Raw genomic sequence first — 19,706 nt, 5'->3', positions numbered from 1 at the left:
GATAACTAATTTTCAAGGATCCCAACACTTTTCCTATTCTCTCGGCTTATAACTTTAAATTGATAATACTTTTTCTCTTGTCTAGGCTCATAACTTTCTTCAGAGAATAATTTTTCTGTCCTTTGATTTTTTTTTTCTTTTAAAGCAAACAAATGTTGATTTTCTCCACTGACAATCCATTCCAACTCTTTTCGTATAGGCAATTACTGATCAATATCGGTTTCATTTCTTCTTGGATATCAATTCATCATTCTTTTTTGAAGGGAGTGTCCATTCTATTCTCGCCACAAGATCTTATGTTAATTGTTAACACTTCACCCCTCCCCCTCCAGCAAAAAAAAGTATTTATTAAACAAAAATTGTAGCTTCACTTGAGTTGTTCTGTGCGTGCCAATGGCTATAGAGCATGACGTTATAATGTATGCTAAGCATTTTGGCAGTTCCAGGGGGACTTCGAGTTCTCTTTTTGGATGTTTCACACTATATACATCATCTCCATCTATTAGCGTAAGACTTGCAAAAAAAAAAAAAAAAAAAAAAAAACAGATGGTGATCTTTAGGCAAACAATAGATGAAGATGGTATGATATTAACATGGCCTGTAACACCAAAAAATATGAGAGGATATACGTATGTGTTACCTATTTTGCTAGGCTAGCGCATCTTGAACACTCGTTTGTTTGGATAGAATTTATTTAAAATGATTACTGTATCACTTTTTATAATGTGATATATGTGAGATAAAAATGTGATTGGAAATATAAAAAGGTGAATTAGAAAATGTATTTATGATGCAAACGAAATATTATTTGGAATAATTTGGTATCCAAACACTCCAGTACACATCTACTTCTGCATGATTTTTACTCCGAGTCCAGTGCTTCATACAATCCACTATTTGGAGTTTGCTTTAAGATAGTAGGTTTGCAGTAAAGTCCATTCAAGGATTCAATCAACTCAATTTTCACCCGAGAGTAATTTTCTTTATTTCTTTTTTGTTTCTTCCAGATTGGACAAAGCAATGACTCAAATTGCATTACACAGTGATCAGTTTTGGCATTAGTTATGCGCAAATTATAAATCGCTTTTTTGGGTTTTTGGTAGAAGGGAATAGCCTCTCAAGCCCCCTCAAGGAGAATAGCAAGAACCATACAGGGCGTAGACATGGATGCCCATATGTAGTTTTAGCCCGTCGGTTAAATATATCAGAGAGATGACAGCCTCACCTTCAAGAGTTTCATGCATACGAGTCAATCTAGGCTACTTTCTTTCACTACAGCTGGAGAAGAGAGTCGTTAATAGGGATCCAGGTTGATTTCCAAATAGTACAACATCTCTGTCAATGAGTACAATAAATGAAAAGTACATTTATTTCTGTTTATAAATATATTAGCTTCAACGTTTTCTTTATTTCTTTCCCTTTCTATTTACCCAAAGTTTGGATTATTTCTCCCGCTAAAACCATCATAGTTTAGCCCTTCGCAGTTCTAGTTTTGCAATAGTGCCGAGGTGGACTTCATCAGGGCCATCAGCAATTCTCAATGTCCTAGAAGTAGCCCACAGATGGGCAAGTATCGTGTCGCCAGATAAGCCAGCTGCTCCATGTACTTGCATTGCCATGTCGAGTACCTCCAATGCCATGTTTGGAGCTGCTACCTGTCAGTGCACCACCAAAACAATTACATATCCTATTAAAAACTCGCAGTTGACATGTATGAAGGAAATTACATACAAGGAACAACAGAAGACAGGCGTAGATGGAGGAATAAAGCATAAATTCAAACATGGGAAGGTACCTTGGCCATCGCAATGGTTCCACGAGCCCTTTTGTTCCCAAGACGATCAAGCTGGTCTGCTGCTTCCAGAACCAACAATCTAGTTTTCTCCAATTCTATTCGACACTGCCGCATAAAAAACACTTTTTAACCATCACCTCATTGCTCAATGAAAATTATTTTACAAGCAAAAGAGATTTGATGTCAGAATCAGACAAATAATACGTCTTCCACAGACGATTAGGTAAAAGGAAAAGGAAAAGAAAATGAATAAGACAAGGTAATTTCCAGCAAGTTCTTGCATACGGGCAATTTAATCAAACCAACCTTGGCAATATCTGAAAGGAATGAACCATGTTCTGCAATCAGCTTTCCAAAAGCTTTTCTTTTGAGAGCCCTATCTACTGTCATCTGCATACCACGTTCTGCAGCACCAATCAACCTCATGCAATGATGCAACCTTCCAGGACCAAGCCGACCCTGTTAAACGTGGTAACAGCACCAGCTACCAAGTCAAGAATCTCAGATAATCATCACACATAAACACACAGATCTTCATGTGAAGTGAAATCTTGGAAAGTCTTTCTACAGTGAGGTATATCTGGAAAAACGTTTGACTTCACATAGATGAGCCTAGGACAAGACAAGGATTAGGATCCAGCAGAAGGACAAGATTGCAATTTCTGTTCGGCATAAAAAAACATCGAATGTCATGGAACCAGGACATCTAGCACTATCAGCCATCTGACAAGATAAACTAAAGAGAAAACTCAAGTGGAAACCCAGCATTTAGCAGTTGATAGAATAATCGTATGAAAAGTAATTGAAGTAGACAGCAAACTTGCATAGCTTTTACCTGGGCAATCTCAAAACCCCGCCCCTCTCCCAATAAAATGTTCTTGGCAGGGACATGCACATTCTCAAATGATATTTCTGCATGACCATGTGGAGCATCATCAAAGCCAAATACTGTGAGTGGTCTTCGTATGTTTATCCCAGGAGTATTAATGTCCACTAAGATCATTGACTGCTGCTTATGGTTTGGAGCAGTAAAATCAGTTTTGCCCTGCACGTTATCCAGATCAATTACCTTCGATTCAAAAGTCAAAACAAAATCATTGAGTTCACAGGCAGCCACAGAGAGCTAACCATAACAATAAGGAGTTTGCATCTAGGATCCATAGCTCCACTGGTCCACCACTTCTTTCCATTGATGATATATGATTCCCCAAGTCTATAGAAAGGACATGTCTTAAGTACCCTTCAAAAGGATCAAAGTATATCTTACTGTAATCAAAGAATGATTATTGGTCCCCAGGAATATAAAACAACAATAATTTAGAGGTGCTTCTCTCAAAATTGATTAGTACTCAACCATGTCATAATCCAAAACAAACAGCTCCACCCAGATCCCAAAAATTGAATTACATAAATTTCAGCATCCATGACTCCTGAGCAAATAAATATTCCTGAACACAAAAGCACTAGAGTTTATTTCCACAATAAAATAGGTGATTCTCGACCATGCATTGAAATTAATTTTAATCCAATTTTTACATCTTTTTTCATCTTTCCATTTTGCTCTTTTTTTTTCCCCAAGTACTTATTACTTAAGCATCCCAGCTAAAACCCCTACAGACAACTGAGAAAAAAGACATGCTAAAATTATCACTTCCTCATTCACAGGTAAACTATAGCATCCTAATTGTCATTGTCTATTTATGGGAAGTTTAACACCCAAATTTCCCTGCTTCCTTTTCTGGCTCTTCTTTGCTTAAATAAGCCATTCTGATGATACCATCTTCTCTTTCACTGTATCTACCACATTGAGATGGTTAACTATAGTAGCTTGCATATACCTTTTAATAGAACACTCTATGTTGGTTGCATCAGATGATGCAACCTGTGGTTCTGTCATAGCAAATCCAGATCTAATGCTGCCCTTGAGCAAGGGAAGAAGCCATTCCTGTAATTGTTCTTCATTCCCGTACTGCAGCAATACCTGAAAAATTGCAGTAAATCATGACAGCAAGGATACAACACAAATGCCTCAAAAAATAGGTGACTCAAAGCACACTGCCAACAAAGGACAAAAAAGCACAAAATAACAGGTAGGTGGCATTGCACGTTAAGGTCCTTGATAGCACATTCTAGACATTCAAAACCAAACCCACTACCATTAAAGTTGGGAAGAATATAGAGGCTGAAACTACATTTGTGGCAGAAGAAGCTATTTCTTGCAATCCAGCAGCGGGCCCAGTCGAAGATATAAAGGAAGTCAGATTTAAAGGAAAAAATAGAATACCAAAAGCATAATTTTGACATGCATAACCGTTACTTATATGTGATTGTTATGAAATGATAACTATCTGTGTTGTGGTCTGGATACGAAAGCAAAGGGAACGTCCCCAGAACTAATTTATCAGAGTAAAGAACAGCAAATTATTGTTTACCTCCATATTTCCAGTATCAGGTGCCCCACAATTAAAAATCTGTGGTGCCCAAATAGAACGACCCATAATCTCACAAAGATATCCATACTCAAAGTTAGTAAGTCCTGCACCCAACAAGAGGTCAGATGTCTTGGCTATCAAAGCACCATGTTTTCCACCATTTAATATTCTTCTTGCTCGAGCAGCACTCTGAAGCTGGACATAACCACAATTATCAAAGCCCCTGAGCAGATATTCATGCTGAATGTTCAATATTTGTGAAGATCATAAAGAAACGTATGTACATACAGGTATGAACAAGTTCCAAAGTCCTTCTGATTTGGCAAGCTCTTTTAACTTCTCTTCCTCTGGGTGAATTGTCCAACGTTTGGAAGACTGAGCAAGTTTGTAGAATTCACTTTCCATTGGGTAAATGTGGTTGTTCATGAACTTTATCAATTGATCTCTCAAATCTTGAACTTTCTGATTTGGGACAAACTTTCCACCCATTGATAAAAATTGACCTTTGCTTTCTTCCTCCACTTTTTGTTGTTTGTTTCTTTGTACATCTGTCCGAGAAAAATTCACCACCAGCTGGTAATTTAAGCAGCATTTTTACAAGTAAGACTATAACCAAATGGCACCAGAAAATGCAGTTTACTGCTTCAAAAATGCAGTCTTCACTTAAATGTTTTGACCTTAGACATGATTTGAGAACAAATAAAAATTCTGAAATCTGCTAGAATCAGGAATTTATCATGTATATCCTTCTCGGATCAAAAGGCAGGTTTAATGCAGTAACAGAAACATTTACCTCAATGTTGGCAAGCAAAGATTCAACAGAAAGAGATGGTAGATACTTAGGCAGGAATGCAGTTAGTATGAGGAAGCTCTCATGCAAAAATCCAACTTTTCAGATGGTCCAGGCATCTAATGTGCTAGAGGACTATAAGCACCACTGTAACCCATATCCATTGAACATGGCAATGATAATAAAAAACTTAATTGGAAGCCTACTTCAATTTCCCTATTTCAAGTCAAAGATATCTTGCTCTCAGTTTATTTCACTCACCAATTCGAACTTTAAAAAAAAAGGGACTGCCATAAATTCTAAGCAGGATTAATCATGTAGATTGATGAATTATCTCTCTGAGACAATATGCTTCCATTTGCAGTGAACAAAATGCTAAAATTTCAACACTTGCTCTATTCTATATTTATCATGCTAGTGCATAATGAGGTCTTTAGCCGTATCTATCATTTTAATGATACTACACAACAGGGTACAACTATAAAAAAGTCTCATTCTACAGGACAAATAGTACATAATGATTCAGAAGCCTTACGATGGGAACCAGGTTCAGAAACTTAAGACTAAACCAATGAAACCAACATAAAAGAAGGAAAAAATATTCCTAGGTAGCTTAAGATTATCCATGCCTGGCCTAAGACAATTTTGCTCTTAAGTTAAGGGATAATAATGATCGTCAAAAGGCAAAGCTACCAGAAGGCAGTTGCCGAGGCAGGACAGATTCACGCCCAATGAATGACCATGCAGTTCTTATCAGAGAATTGGCCATTTGTCCCATAAGTCGAGCACGGTCACCCCCTGAGGCATTGCCCTGCAAAGTCACAGTGAATGAATTAATTAAAACATGTTGAGATCCAAGGCAATATTCACCAAGATTAATCATCAGAGCTTTTGGCATTCACGACATCTCCAGTAAGAGCATTAGAGTCAAATTACCATTATCCATCTACAATGTACTCCTGCAAAGATTGATGCCCCACGAAACAATGAGAACGCAACATAAAATTTCCACTCAGCAACAGGCCATGCTCTTTCCTGTATTAGAATAGTTCAAGCAAAAGCAAGGCATCTAAAGCTATCCAGGTGTATGAAAAAACGGAACTTACAGCTGCAGAGCAATAATAGGACAGATATTCTGGCAGTGAAGGGACTCCTTCAGGAAAATTAGTAAGTTCAAAACCTTCATTCTCTTCTACAGCATCCCCAGATGCAACATTTGCAATGTAATGCTGCCAAGAGAGGACGTAATACACAACATTTGAATCCCATACAGAGAACCACAAGTAGTACTTTAAATAAAAGAAACAACAAAAAGGAAAGTTAAAGTAGCAGAATGACTAGTACCAAGCAGCTATAAGCGACGTCACACATTTGGTTGCCCAAAGTAGATAATTCCCAGTCAAGAATGCCAATCACTCTATTCTGCAAGCAGAATTAAATAAATTAATAGTATCTTTAGGTTAAAAAAGAAAATACAATGTACACCTTTGAATGGGCATCTGTCTATTGTGTTTATTGCAGTCATATGGTAGCCCTAAAGAAGTTTCATAATTACTACAGCAAAGAAAATATGAAGAACTTCTCAAGTTCAGCACCTCAATGGGATGGAATACAAGATTATCAATCCGGAAGTCACCATGGACTAGTCCAGTTGTTGTTCCAGAAGAATCTTCAGGGGGAATGTGTTGCCGCAACCAGTCAGCTAGCTCTAACATTTTTGGATTTCTCTCCGACTTTCCCTCACCAGTAGAAATAAGATATTGTTTGGCCCACCTCTCTACCTACAATGCAAATAGTATCCCATTAACTATTTCCGCATTCAGTTGTTTGATCTTCAAAGGCCTTTACCAGCATAACAAGGGAAGACAAGGCCTTCACATTACAAAAACTCATTTATGTCTTTCTTCCACTTGCAATTGCAACATCATGTCTAGGTTGATTTTTAACATGAATATACAGCTAAGTTTCAATTATCTAGTATGTAAGGTAAAAGAAGAATATCCTGCACCTGCCGCTTACAGTAGTGATTCCTTTTTCCATAGTTTCCTAGACCAATGGCATCAACATCAACAGAATGAAGAAAAGCCAATGCTTTAGCAATTGCATGGTAAATATCCCTCCTTTGCTTTGGTGACATGCCCTAATAAAAGATAAAATATTTGATATTAAGCAGTCAAGTTCATGTCTATTAGCACGAGAAGAGTGGGAGAGGAAATTTGAACTAGCTTTCTGATATTCTGAGCACAGCTTAAGTGGAAAGAAAAGAAGATAAAGTTGGAAGGCAAGGTCCATACAGGTAATTTGGGGTCTATGAAGATGCGTCCCTCCAAATACTCCATAATGTAGAAAGGTGTTCCAATCACACTTGAATCAGTACACAAACAGAAAACTTTAGGGACAGGAACCAGCGTACAAGTACCCAAAGCATGTAGAACCTGACACACGTCAAATTAGAGAGCATTCCAAAGTAAGGGCACTGAATTATAAGGATCTGAAGAAAACTGAACAACAGAAAATTTTAGTTCAGATACATTTGTTTGTACAAAAAGAAGAGAGAGATAACCTGAAATTCTCTCTCAACAGCATGAGCAGATTCAAGTAATTTTCCAGGAGGCTTCTTTCTGAGAACATACAGCTTAACAGAGGACTCTGAATGAACTTCAATGAGGAATGTAGGATTTGACTGACCATGGCCAAACTGATCCACAATTAACACAAGATTAAAACACAACACATTTCATTTTCTTTTCCTTTGCCGCCCCCTGGGAGCAAGAAGGATAACGAAAACTTTATATCTTAAACATGAAAATTCTAGCATATTATGCAAATATATTGGATTCTCTATTCTGAAATGATAAACAGACAACATCCAGATTTCTTAGAAATGCTCAATTTCATACAGAGGATTTTCCTTCTAAGCAAGCATTACGAGCAAATGATACTAAAGCCTTTGATGCCAATGAGGCCCCCCAAGAATTCAGTTGTTGCACCATCAATCGCCACCGCGGAGGTCATACTCCTTTAAGACAACTCTCTAAGTAAAATCAAGATTTCTGCTTAACGAACTTGCTACCACCCAGGTCATGATGCAGCAACCTAAATCTAGCACCGACATCCCTCATTTATCGGACCATTACAGATAACAAATTAGGAAACATACCAGTAGAAGCTGTCTGCTCCTGTAATTGGATTTCCTAATTCTTATTTTAAAAAAATCCTAGAAATCCAAAGAGCACGTTGATAGAAAATTTTCTTCAGATACTCAGCATTAATGCAGTTTCTTTCAAACAAGAGCTTAATCACTGCTCTTAAACGATAGAATTCTTGAATTCAAAGTCCTGTAAATGTGAGCACTCTCTCTTTTTTTTTTTCTAAGGAAAAAAAAGTGGGCAAAGCAGAGAACATTTCAATTAGTTCTCATACTAGACACGCCACACACATACACACAGACACAAAAAAAAAAAATAATAATAATAATAATAAAACTGTTATCTCATTATCCTATAATTCCTAAGTCACGAGACAAGACAGCCTCCGAGGGGAGTAAATTTGCTATTCTCATAGTTGAAAGCTAATTGAGTAGTCAATAGGAAGAGTTGCTAATTTAATTCAGACAACATTAAAATTGTCAACCAAAATTCAGAAGTTCCACATCAGTTCCATCATGTTCTGAACAGTTAAGCACCATCACAAATCGAGCTTTAACATAATCCTAAAAATCCAGTCCAGTAAAGCTTCTCCTCTATCAAAATTCAATCTTTTCTAGCGACTTAGAATTAGAATAATGTAATCCAATTCATTTTAAGAAATCAAATCTATCAGCATATCTCCATTAGAATCTATCAGAAAACAAGGATGAATTCAAACCTGAGATACAATAAAATCAGAGGGAGAAATAGGGAATCCCTCAACGTGAGCAGAGGCATATCGCAACAGGGCATCAGCATCAAACTTCTGACCCGGATGCACTCGGCCCACAAGATCAGATGTCCGAATCGCCATTTTCTTGCAAAACCCACGATACCCCACAAGAGAATGTGTCAAATAAGCTGAACTAAGCAGAAGACAACTTAGAGTGCTAAGGTACGGTTTTCAAGGTTTGGAAAAATCGACCCTTTTTTGTGGATTTTGACGTGCTGGGGTGAAACTAGTTAGCTTATATTTGTTGACCAGCTTTGCTGTCAGGCAGACTACGACACTAAATTAATAGATTTGCTACAGAAAAACATACATCAAGATAAGATTACAGTTAACCAGTGAAACTTCTAACGTTGGGAAAAAAAATCATACATTTTGTTGTTTATTGGAGATTTGGATGTTCAAGGATACAAGTAAATGGATTGGTTTTCAGGTGCTTTAGCTGATGTCAAGAATATTTTTTATTATTGGATATTTGGATGTTCCAAGATGCAAGTAAATGGCTTAGTCTGCAGTCTTTTAGGTGATGTTAAAAATCTTTCTTATTATGATGCTGTTTAACCACCAGATAGGCACTCTTTAAAATGTAAATTTAGTGTTAATATTTTAAAAATATAGAGTTAAACAGTAAAAATCTTTCTTATTATGATGCTGTTTAACCACCAGATAGGCACTCTTTAAAATGTAGTCGTAGTGTTAATATTTTGGAAAATATAAAGTTAAATGGGAAAATTTGGATTCAAGAATTAAAAATTCTGGATTCAAATCTTCAGTTCCTGAATTGAAAATTTGTGATTTAAATGTCCTAACAAATGCCAATTGAACACTCCGTTCAAAGCTGTTTTATTTATTTCTAGTTGGATGAATCAGATGGACCTCCGTTTTAAAATCTTAATACTAGTAACTCTTTTATTTATTTCTTCACCCTTCTATGAAGAAATCGTACTCTAACCACTATAAAAACAAAAATAAAGAATTTAAAAAATTTTCTTGTGTACAGTAAATGGAGGTTGGTGTGAAGAAATTAAAGCTCTCAATATTTTACTAACTTTGCAAAAGCAAGAATTGGACGAACATTTTCCTGACACACGAGGCATATTTCTTGCTTTCTTAGTACGATAGTTTTTATATATGCCGGAGGATATTCACAAGAATCAACCTTTTGCATGAAAAACCCTTTTTTTTTTTTAACTTGTTTATTGTAAGTTTCGTAACATGAATCTATGAATGTATGGTTTGATTTGGGAGGAGAATGAATCCCTCCAGTTAATTGGTAAAAGAGAGAATTAAATCCTAATCAACCCCACTAGAGTCTACTGTACATGTAAATCGAATAGTAGTACTAAATAAGTTAAGGCCATGATCAAACAAACAAAAAAAAGGAGAGTAAGAAACTTTGATTTCATTAAAGGAAGCAAATCTAGGCTCAATTAAATGAAGGATCTTCAGCAAATTCTCCCCCAATTATATATGGGTCTATTATTAGCCCTGCATTGATGTAACCGGAGAACAGGCATACTGTTGATTCGTCTGGTATAAAGGGTAACCTGGAACCCACAATTATCTTCCGGACACAAGATTGAAGATTACAATGGACCCATTTGTGCTGCCTTGTTCTTTTCTTTGGATAATTTGCAAGCACCAAATGGCACTTTTTCTGTACGCGTCCAGAACTTGGAAACAAAAGCAAGAATAAGAACTCTGCTGAAGACTGAATCCCTTGATTTTTCAGTACTGCTATAGATATGGTTATGTTAGTCAAATGTCTATTCTCATTGAAGTTGATCCATAAATGGGTGAGATTTTCTTCTTTTTTTTTTTTTAATTAGAGGATCTCAAAAAAAAAAAAAAAAGGAATCAAATTCCCAATATATTTGCCGCTTTATTCTATTCTTCTACATGATTTCTAAGAAATCGAGTTCATGTGTCCTAAACTTAGAGGCTGAACAGTCTGTTTTCAAGTTTAAAGCAAAGACGCAAGTGACACGAATCTGGGTGGGTGGACCGGCGAAGTGAAGATGGATAGCAGGATAAGTCTACAATACTAATTTGACGAGCCCCAGACGCTGGGGGAAGGGAGGGATTTGATCTTGATCTTTTGGGTCCGGAGTGGATCTCAATTATGGGGTAAAATGACTTGGGATGACCGCCTTATCCGGCCACGTCAAACGTCTGATCTTTTGTTACAGTGGATATATAGGAATAATTCTCACGCATGCATGCATACATCATATTATCATGCAATTCGATAGGTAAGGTGCCTTTAATCATGCAGCTCACTGTGTGTGTGCGCGCGTCATCTGGCCGTATTGCCACCTTTTCCCTTGAGAATTTTTTTTTAAGGCAAATATCGTGCTAACCTATGACCTATTCTATCCGAACTTACAGGAGAGGAGAAGTCTAAGGAGGCTTGTGTATTAGAAACTAGTAGGTATGTAGATCTGACTAAGGAGGCTTGTATGTAGCAAAGGAATGCTATTGCACCATCTTTGGAAATTTTTTTTTTTTTACTGTAAGTGGGGTTTGAATCTCCACCTACTGTCCAAGGAGAGACTTGAGCCCCTTATCAGCGGCCGCCGAACTAAGCTCGGTGGTTCCTTGAGATATAATAATTTGTTTATGCTCAAAGACGTTTTTAGGGGCTATTGATCTAGAAAAGAAAGTTTTTTTAGTGTTAGCCTTTACACACACGATATATATAAAGAAAGAGGCTTGACAAGTTTTTGTGCCTTAATTAAAATCCAATCAAACAAACTTAATCAAATTTGAGATTTTTTTTTTCCCTGTCCCTAGCTAAGTTTCTATTGAAAGATAGACCTTAATTTCATCCACCAGAATTTTAACCAAAATGAGCTCTGCAATGCAACTTCATACGCATTAGTGCAAACTTTTGAGTCTTTGATCCTCAAAATTTATGTACTACGCCCACATAAGGTTACACTATGACCAAAAAAAAATTTTCAGTCAAATGTGTAACCTGGAAAAGTAAATGCTTAGTGAACAAATCAATCCAAAGTGGAGGAGCATTTGCAGATCAACAACCCGCGTTCTCAGCTATATCTTAGTAAAAACTCTCCCTATATAAAGGGCTCATTGCTCATAGCCTTTTACACCAAACCACCAACTCAAACTAACCTTTCCATACACAACAAAAGAAGACCTCAAACCCAGTTTCATCAGAAGCTAGCCTCCCCACTTTTCCTCACTTCTTGCTTAGAAATGGCCAGTAACAACAAGATGGACAACCCATCAAAGCTTCTTAAGATAGGCTACGAAGGCTTTCAGGTGCTGGAAGAGGAAGGATATTTAGGAAAAAAAAGGGCAGCTGCTGCACCGAGGCAGAAGGCTCCTGCTGGGCCTGCCGCGGCTCGTCCATATATATCAGATTGTCCCCCATATCAACCTCAGAAACCCCTAACTTATCAGATGATGAAACCTGTTTCTAGTGAAGAGAAGGTCACCCGCTATGGTGCTATGAAGTTGCATGATGGGATGATGATCATTATGGATTATTCCAAGAGGAAATCAGAAGCTATGGCTTACTAAGTTCCATTATGTGTGCAGGCCTATTGTAGATGTAATATGTGGATACATCACTGCAGAGTGCAGAGTACTGCAGAAAGTTTCTCCTGTGTTGTAGCAGTAGTAGCAATTAACAACTAGCAAGCAAGCACATAATTACAGCTTGTATGGCTGCTAGTCTTTTATAGTTTCCAGGCTTGCAGAAGAAATATGTAGAAGTCGAGCTTTGAAGCAATATTAGAATGCTCTTTTTAATATACTTGCATCTTCATCGCTGATTTCTTTTTTTTTTCTTTTTCTTTTTAACGGTCTATTATGCTTCCGAACTTCTCGAGCTGGAACTCTGAAAGTTGCAAGTAATACATACATAGACCAGTGCTTGAAAGAAATTGTCTTTTCCTCTTTTTTTTTTTTTTTGCATTGATGAATTCGCTTATTTAATCTGCTAATAGTTATCGTAACAGTCATCAATGATCGTTTTCTACAAATTTGCAAGTGTTTTTCATTATCGTAGGAAGGGGTTTTTTTTTTTTTTTTTTTTTTGTATTTGCTGCATGACAGAATATTTCAACCTGTGATGCATTACATTTTCATTCTAGACATTACAATTTATGCCGAAACTTGAAGTGGTTTCTTCTAACTAAATGCATGCGTATCAAGAAAAAAAAAAAAAAAAAAAAAGCAGCAAAATGCGTGAAAACCTCTATAGCAAACACAATTTATGAAAAAAGAAGTACAACATAAAACTAAATACCATTGTATCAATCACAATTCATATGAAGTTGTAACCTTTTGATTGTAGAAAGTGGTTTTACAGAAAGGCCAAGCGGGCTCGAGCTGGTTCTAGCACGGTACGTGGTGAAGAGTATACACTATTCTCGTAATTTAGCTTGCACTTTCCTCGTCATTTGATTTAATTTCACCACTTGATCAGATTTTTGTCTATCCAAACCAATGAAAACGAAATGCTTAAACATAAAGAATCATATAACATGGGAGAAGAATAGATTCAAAACCTAACTGATCAAAACAACTCATAGAAGCAGAGAGATCTGGTGTCTTTCTTCTGATCAAAACGACTCACCGTAATACTTTTGTTGCATACAGCACTAGCTTGGTAAACTTTTGAGTATGGTTACATTTTCCAGTTAAAAATTTGATGTACTGTTGTGATTTTTAGGAGTTTAATTTGATTGAAATATATATCGTAGCGATTTAATGCTTGTGAGTGAGGTAAAAATATGTTCATGGAAAATGTAAATATTTTTCTACAAAAAATCACAATCCTAACAAAGCAGAAACAAATTGCAGACTTTCTTCCTTTTTTAATCTTTTTTCTTTTGTGATTCTGTAAGTAAGTTTATGCTTCTAATTAAATAGGTTAATTGACTGAACTTTGGATTGGTCTATCCTAGTCGGATGAAAAGAACCAAAGAAAAGCAAAAAGGAATTATCTCTTCCTTGACCGAATTTTCGTTTTATCAATAAAAGATCAGTTGTTATGTTTGTTTCAGTCAGAGGAATAATTCTGCTTGCTAGTAATTGTGGCTGTCAAGCAAACAACCAGGCTTAACTAGGAGCTCTATTCATCTGATTATTTATTTTCCTTTCTTTCTTTTAATAATTTTGAATAATTAAAAAGTTAAAATCTAGAATACACTCACGAGTCGCTCCAAATTATTCTGGTTTCGTCTATAATCATTTTTCAAAATTAGTTTATAATCTGCACATAGATGAAAGATTAACACAAATAGTGGACTAAAAATTGAAGTCGTCCAGTCTTCAACCGAAGCACAAGGCATCCAATCCATTAGACACTTGTCATGTTCTATTCCACCGAAAGAGGGAAGACTCAGACCACCAAGTCCACCGCCAAGACCACGACCGTATAAAATCACTTTCCCTTGCCGATCAAACGGAATAATATGACCCTCCGGAATTAAATCACCAGGTGCCTCCCCCTTTCACATTAGCTTTATGCCTTTGTCTCCCGGAATCGCCACATATTGGGAAGTTGGAATTTTCTCAGATTTTTCTTCCCACTCACTATGAGGCTGTGGTGCCAAAATCGAAACAAGGTGATGGGTTTTTTTTTTTTTTTTTTTTTTTGGGGAGGATAAAACATCACCATTTCATTAAATCTGCCAAAATCGAACTAAGGTGATGGCTAGAAAATGTTGCTAATGATACCCAATGTGTGGGTGATGTAACAAAATGGTAAAACTGATGATAAAAGTTTTGTTTGTAGAAAGTAACTCATGAAAATTAAGGCCTTGTTTGGATTAGTGTTTGGATACCTCAATTATTTCAAATAATATTTTGCTTGCATCACAAACACATTTCCCAACCTACCTTTTTATATTCCCAACCACCTTTTTATCTCACATACATCACATCACAAAAGTGCTACAGTAATTATTCCAAATAATATTTCAAATAATACCCTATCCAAACAACTGTTTTTCGTCGAAAAATTACGTCGTTTTTCGTAAACACATTTTTCTATTATCTTTTTCCCTCACATACATCAAATCGTTACAGTAATTTTTTCATGAAAAATGATGGAAAATGCAATCCAAACGGGGCCTAAGTTGTTTTTTGGGACAAAAAATTTTAGTTTTATTTATTTTATTTTAGATGCAAGATTATGGATTTTATATATGTCGAGCTGTGGTCTTTTCAATATAGCTCGTTATAATTAGTTATCATAATTAATCATAGTTAGTTAATGCAAAAAAAAAAAAAAAAAGGATGTAGAAACAATTTTAAAAATTTGAAAAAACGAGAGACACTGCAGCAAAAGTGATAAAAATGTGGGGGCATAAACGTTAGAAGTGATAAAAATGTTTGTAACTTAGCACGGGAAGTTGTCTCGTTTCCATGAAGCAGCCATGTTCATATGGTTCGACTTTTTCCCCCACTTTGGGACCCTTGCTATCTATTAAAAAAAAAAAAAAAAAGCCTCTATATAAAGGCCTCTGCCTATCTACCTCTGCATCAGTAACCAAACACACAACTATTTTTTGCTAAGTAATACTATTCTCTTCAGTGTAGCCTTTGAGATTCAATGGCATCCAAGCCAGACCTTGTTAAGATTGGCGAAGAGGGCTTTGCTATAATTGATGAATATTCCGGCCGGAGACGCAGGCCGAGTCGTCAAGTCCTTCCACCACCACAAAGGGCTCCTGCAGCTGCCAACGCAGCCACCACTTTCCATGCAAATCATCCTCATCAAATTTGCTACCAGCGTTACCAACCTCAAGAATCATACCTTGTTCATCAACCCCAGGAATCCACTACTGTTCGAGTAAACAAGGCCTTTGCAGCAGAAGCGACTCAACCTCAAGAATCATACCTTGTTTATCGGCTCCAGGAATCCAATACTGTGCGAGTAAACAAGACCTTTGCAACAGAAGCAACTGTTGTGAGCGGCTATCAATACGAGGCATATGCAAAGTCTGTCGAATACATGCCGGTGATGGATTATCAGGGGCCACCTTTTCATATGCGTTATAATTAATCTGTTATCCACTTATCCTAAGGATGACACTCTTGAATCTTGATCGTATGCTACTTCTTGTATGAACTTATGTTAAAAGTGCTCGTTTTAAGGCAGTACTTTGTACCTCCTGGTTAATATTGATAATATGCCAGGCTTGCAAGATGTAATATTAAAGGTACTCGGGCAAGTGTATGTATAACAACCCATACATAGTACTAAAAACTACTTGTAACAAGTACTGCATCTGTAATATATGCAGGCTATTGATATAATTTTGAATCTCTTTCGTTCCCTCCCTTCCGCCACCTTCCCAGCCCGACCACCTCAAAAAGGGAAAAAAAAGGTCCAACGAGGATAAATTTCGTGATTACATTCAGATACTGCGACTCTATTTATTCATCTACTTAATTTATGGAAATTAGATTTAGACGCATTGTAAGTTCATCCTGGCTGGGTAGCACGTTCTTTTTTCAGAATGTTTGATGATAAGTTTCACATTTATCGACAACTTCATGCGTATGCGAGCTTAATTAATTTTGCTTGGCTCAATAACTTCCTGCTAAATAGCGTCATCAAATTCGTGGATGTGGTTCAACAAATTCCTATTTCTTTGGTATGTGATTTAGACGTGTTATGGATCCCGAATGAGAGCGAGGGAGCAAAAGCGCTTTGGGTCAACATTGTTTGTACTATACTCAAACTGAATGGTATATTTTCAGATAATCACCATTAGAGTTAAAAATGATTAATTAGCTGTACGTGCTCAAGACTTATTTGCCCATTATTAGCATCAAAACATTTTTTGTCTTGCTGAACATTTTTGGTCTTGCTGAAATGTTGTCCAAGAAAAGAAAATTTTCAGTCTGTTTTTTTTTTTTGGGTTGTTAAAACCCTAAAATTGTGTAGTTTGTCCCTTCTAAGATTTTTTACGAGCTTTGAACAAATCTGAGCTGAATTATGGATGAAAGCAGTCTCTCATCCCTCTGGATTGTAGACAAGCTAATAATAATAGTCCAACTTAGGCTGTTTTAAGTTTGAATTGGTTTTTAAGAAGTCTAAAAAATAGTAACTGTTATCAAGTATATATGTTGAGCTAGGTTAGTTTTTTTTGGTGTTAAATTAGCTATCCAACAAATCGAGTTTTCATTCAGCTTGAGCTTTTTCATTGGAAAGTCACCCGTTAAATCTCATTCAAATGCCCTTTGTAGCCAATGCGTTTTCTTCCACTTTGATATGATGGACATGAAACTTATCTAAGCTTTAAGGCTATGGACAGTTAATTAAATTACACCTTAATTTTCTGTTGTCTCGATCTCCCCAATTTTCTTGTTCAAAGGTAATCCAAAGACGACGAATAAAGCAAATCCATTTTATTCTCTTATCTCTTTGCTTTTTTCCCTTTGAATATACCATACTAAACATACCATTGGATGTCGATGAATCAACAGATTGTAATTTTCTCTGCATACTTAGCCAGGACGGTAAGGCTTGGATTCGCATCAATCTGTTTCTCAATATTAAATTGAAGATTTGTCCCAAGAGAAAACTCTTTTACGTGCGCGGAAGTGCTGAGCTGATCATGATTCATGATCATGGGTGCCTTCATGAATGGCGATCAGATAAGTTTGCATCTCGTAGCTTAAATTCCTGCGACAAGGTGGCATCTCCGGCTGAAGACGTTGGATATTCCCTTTGTGCATGAAAGTTACACTTCTTGACCTTCAATTATAACCCTTACCAGAGTGAATTCACGCTGTTATTAAACCAGAAAAACCCAATCTGGTTTCCGTTCGGAATGGCCCCTGATTCCAGTACTGAAACATGCTCTGGAGTTAGTTGATGGCTTGATGCCACTGTAATTTATTTGCCTTCCATATGCACAAGATCATTCCCCCAGATAATTTTAATCTGAAAATAGCAAGTACGCATATAATTTATACTTCCGAGATTATTGGGGCATGCGGTGCGATCTTCTCATCCATCAATTAAGAATGACTTTCTTAGCCGCAATCGCATCTAGAAAAGAAAAAGTTGTGTGAAAAATCCCATATTTTAGTCTAAGAACAAATGATTAGTGCATGTTGTTTAATTACTGCATTATTGGCGAACCTTAAAGCTTAGTATAATACTATACTTTATATTCTGGCTTGGTTAATGGATGCCTCTTTGATAAACTTTTGACGTCCTCGTACGCACAATAAGCAAGGCACCAGAATCTGATTCGCGCGGGTGACAATTTATTTAGATATGTAATTGCAATAATTAATCTAAAAGGTTGGTCGACTCAGATTTCATGAAGCGGAAAAAATCATTAGTTTAGTACTTATCCCACAAAAAATTGAATCCATATCCTCCAATTCACACATTAATTTATCCCACAAGCTAGATTTTCTTCGTTATCGAACATTGCCGTACGTACTTCTACCAATCATCCAGGCCAATAAATTATATATTACTGACAATTGAACGATCCTTTAAGGGTTGTTGAAATATTTCAAATTCCATTAACTTGTTGTAATTCGATGCTGGATCATTTAAGGGCTATAGATGCTAGATGTTTTGAACCAGATGCTGAGTCGACAAACTAGTTCTAGCTAGTATTTTGCGTCATCACTTGTAGATTGAAACCAACGTGATTTCATATGATTGCCAAAAACCCCAGAAGAATGGACTATGACTCTCAACACGTAGAATCTACACAACTTAAGCGTAGTACTAAGGAATCTTCTAAATTCTTGGGCGATCAGTGATCAAACATTATCTCATCCGTACTCGGTGGTGGTGGTGGTGGTGGATCTGCATGTGGAAATTCCAGCAACTCTTTTACTTGGTCGGTCGACTTGGATAGGAGATATAGGAAGCTCAAAATTCAGATCACCGAAAATTTACTTAAGATGAAGATAATGCTAAAGGAATAAAGATGTCGGTAGTAATTTCTTCTATAGATTCGTCCTGCTCAACAAGCTTCAAAAAAAGAATTGCAGATACAATGCTGAATCTATTTGGCAACTTTTACCGTTAACTCTAGAACACGGAAAATTACCATTTAGACGTCATTCAGCGTTACGTAATTCAATGACCTCATCCACCCTGTAATTATTGACTAACAGAAAAAGCTCGAATTAGTGTTTATATACATTAAAAAAAATAGTTAAAGAGATCTCAATTTACTGGCTAAGATTGATCGAAATCATAGCCGCGCGCTTTTTAAACCTAACCCTTCTCCTATTAAAAAAATTTAAAAAAAAAAAAACTTAGAGAAAAAACTGCAGAGAGCAACGACAAAACAAAAGTAGAATTAATGAAAAAAAAAAATTTGTGGTATGTTTATTGTTTGGTAGATAACATTGAAAGCTACTACCGCAATTGTTAACTAGCTATTTCAATGAACAATCAAACTCGAATTGTTCATTTTATTAATGTCTATCCGAATAATTTTTCTCTTTGGAGCTTTCTCCACTAATAAATTATTCACTGCCTCCGCGAAAACCTAAAGAGCCACCAAAGAAAGAATTGTTTTTTTTTTTTACTCAATATTGTAAAGCCTAAAGAGCCACGAAAGAAAGAATATTTTAGTACATATTGCATAAAAACCTAAAAAGAAAGAATCTTTGACTCAATATCGCTCAAAAGCCATGAATGGTTAACCACACCCAGCCCAACTTGATTTTTGAACATTGCATATTAATTGCCAATAATGAAGCTAAAACTAGATAGGAAGTAAAGTATATAGCTAGGCTACCATTG

At 36.4% G+C, this 19,706-nt stretch overlaps 1 protein-coding gene across 3 annotated transcripts; it reads right to left on the bottom strand.

The window, feature by feature from the left end:
- Window positions 1-1,291: 1,291 nt before the first annotated feature.
- LOC113733934 (probable acyl-CoA dehydrogenase IBR3) lies at window positions 1,292-9,168 on the bottom strand. Of its 3 annotated transcripts, none has more exons than XM_027260182.2 (17): window positions 8,885-9,166; window positions 7,581-7,715; window positions 7,312-7,452; window positions 7,026-7,157; window positions 6,613-6,798; window positions 6,362-6,439; window positions 6,124-6,246; window positions 5,954-6,052; window positions 5,711-5,828; window positions 4,516-4,775; window positions 4,228-4,422; window positions 3,634-3,776; window positions 2,924-3,035; window positions 2,631-2,840; window positions 2,102-2,254; window positions 1,796-1,900; window positions 1,292-1,655 (listed from the first exon to the last, which is right to left on the bottom strand). In XM_027260182.2, the coding sequence occupies exons 1-17, from the start codon at window positions 9,017-9,019 to the stop codon at window positions 1,464-1,466; spliced, it is 2,517 nt and encodes an 838-aa protein (XP_027115983.1). In that variant the 5' UTR covers window positions 9,020-9,166; the 3' UTR covers window positions 1,292-1,463. The 3 variants fall into 3 exon arrangements, with proteins under 3 accessions (XP_027115983.1, XP_027115984.1, XP_071937773.1); XM_027260183.2 differs by having other exon boundaries at window positions 2,924-3,008; window positions 8,885-9,165; XM_072081672.1 differs by lacking the exons at window positions 1,292-1,655; window positions 1,796-1,900 and having other exon boundaries at window positions 2,198-2,457; window positions 8,885-9,168.
- Between the last annotated feature and the right edge of the window lie 10,538 nt (window positions 9,169-19,706).

The sequence above is a fragment of the Coffea arabica genome, chromosome 3c (assembly GCF_036785885.1).
Source record: "Coffea arabica cultivar ET-39 chromosome 3c, Coffea Arabica ET-39 HiFi, whole genome shotgun sequence".
Classification (NCBI taxonomy): domain Eukaryota; kingdom Viridiplantae; phylum Streptophyta; class Magnoliopsida; order Gentianales; family Rubiaceae; genus Coffea; species Coffea arabica.
The sequence above is the reverse complement of the archived record's forward strand: the minus strand, read 5'-3'. Positions and strand labels throughout refer to the sequence as shown.

Coding starts and splice junctions, on each gene's coding strand:
- LOC113733934 (XM_027260182.2), bottom strand. CDS start 9,019: ATGGCGATTCGGACATCTGATCTTGTGGGCCGAGTGCATCCGGGTCAG. Junction 6,799..7,025: donor ATCACTACTGTAAGCGGCAG/GTGCAGGATATT, acceptor TTTGCATTGTAG/GTAGAGAGGTGGGCCAAACA. Junction 6,440..6,612: donor TTGTATTCCATCCCATTGAG/GTGCTGAACTTG, acceptor TTCTGCTTGCAG/AATAGAGTGATTGGCATTCT.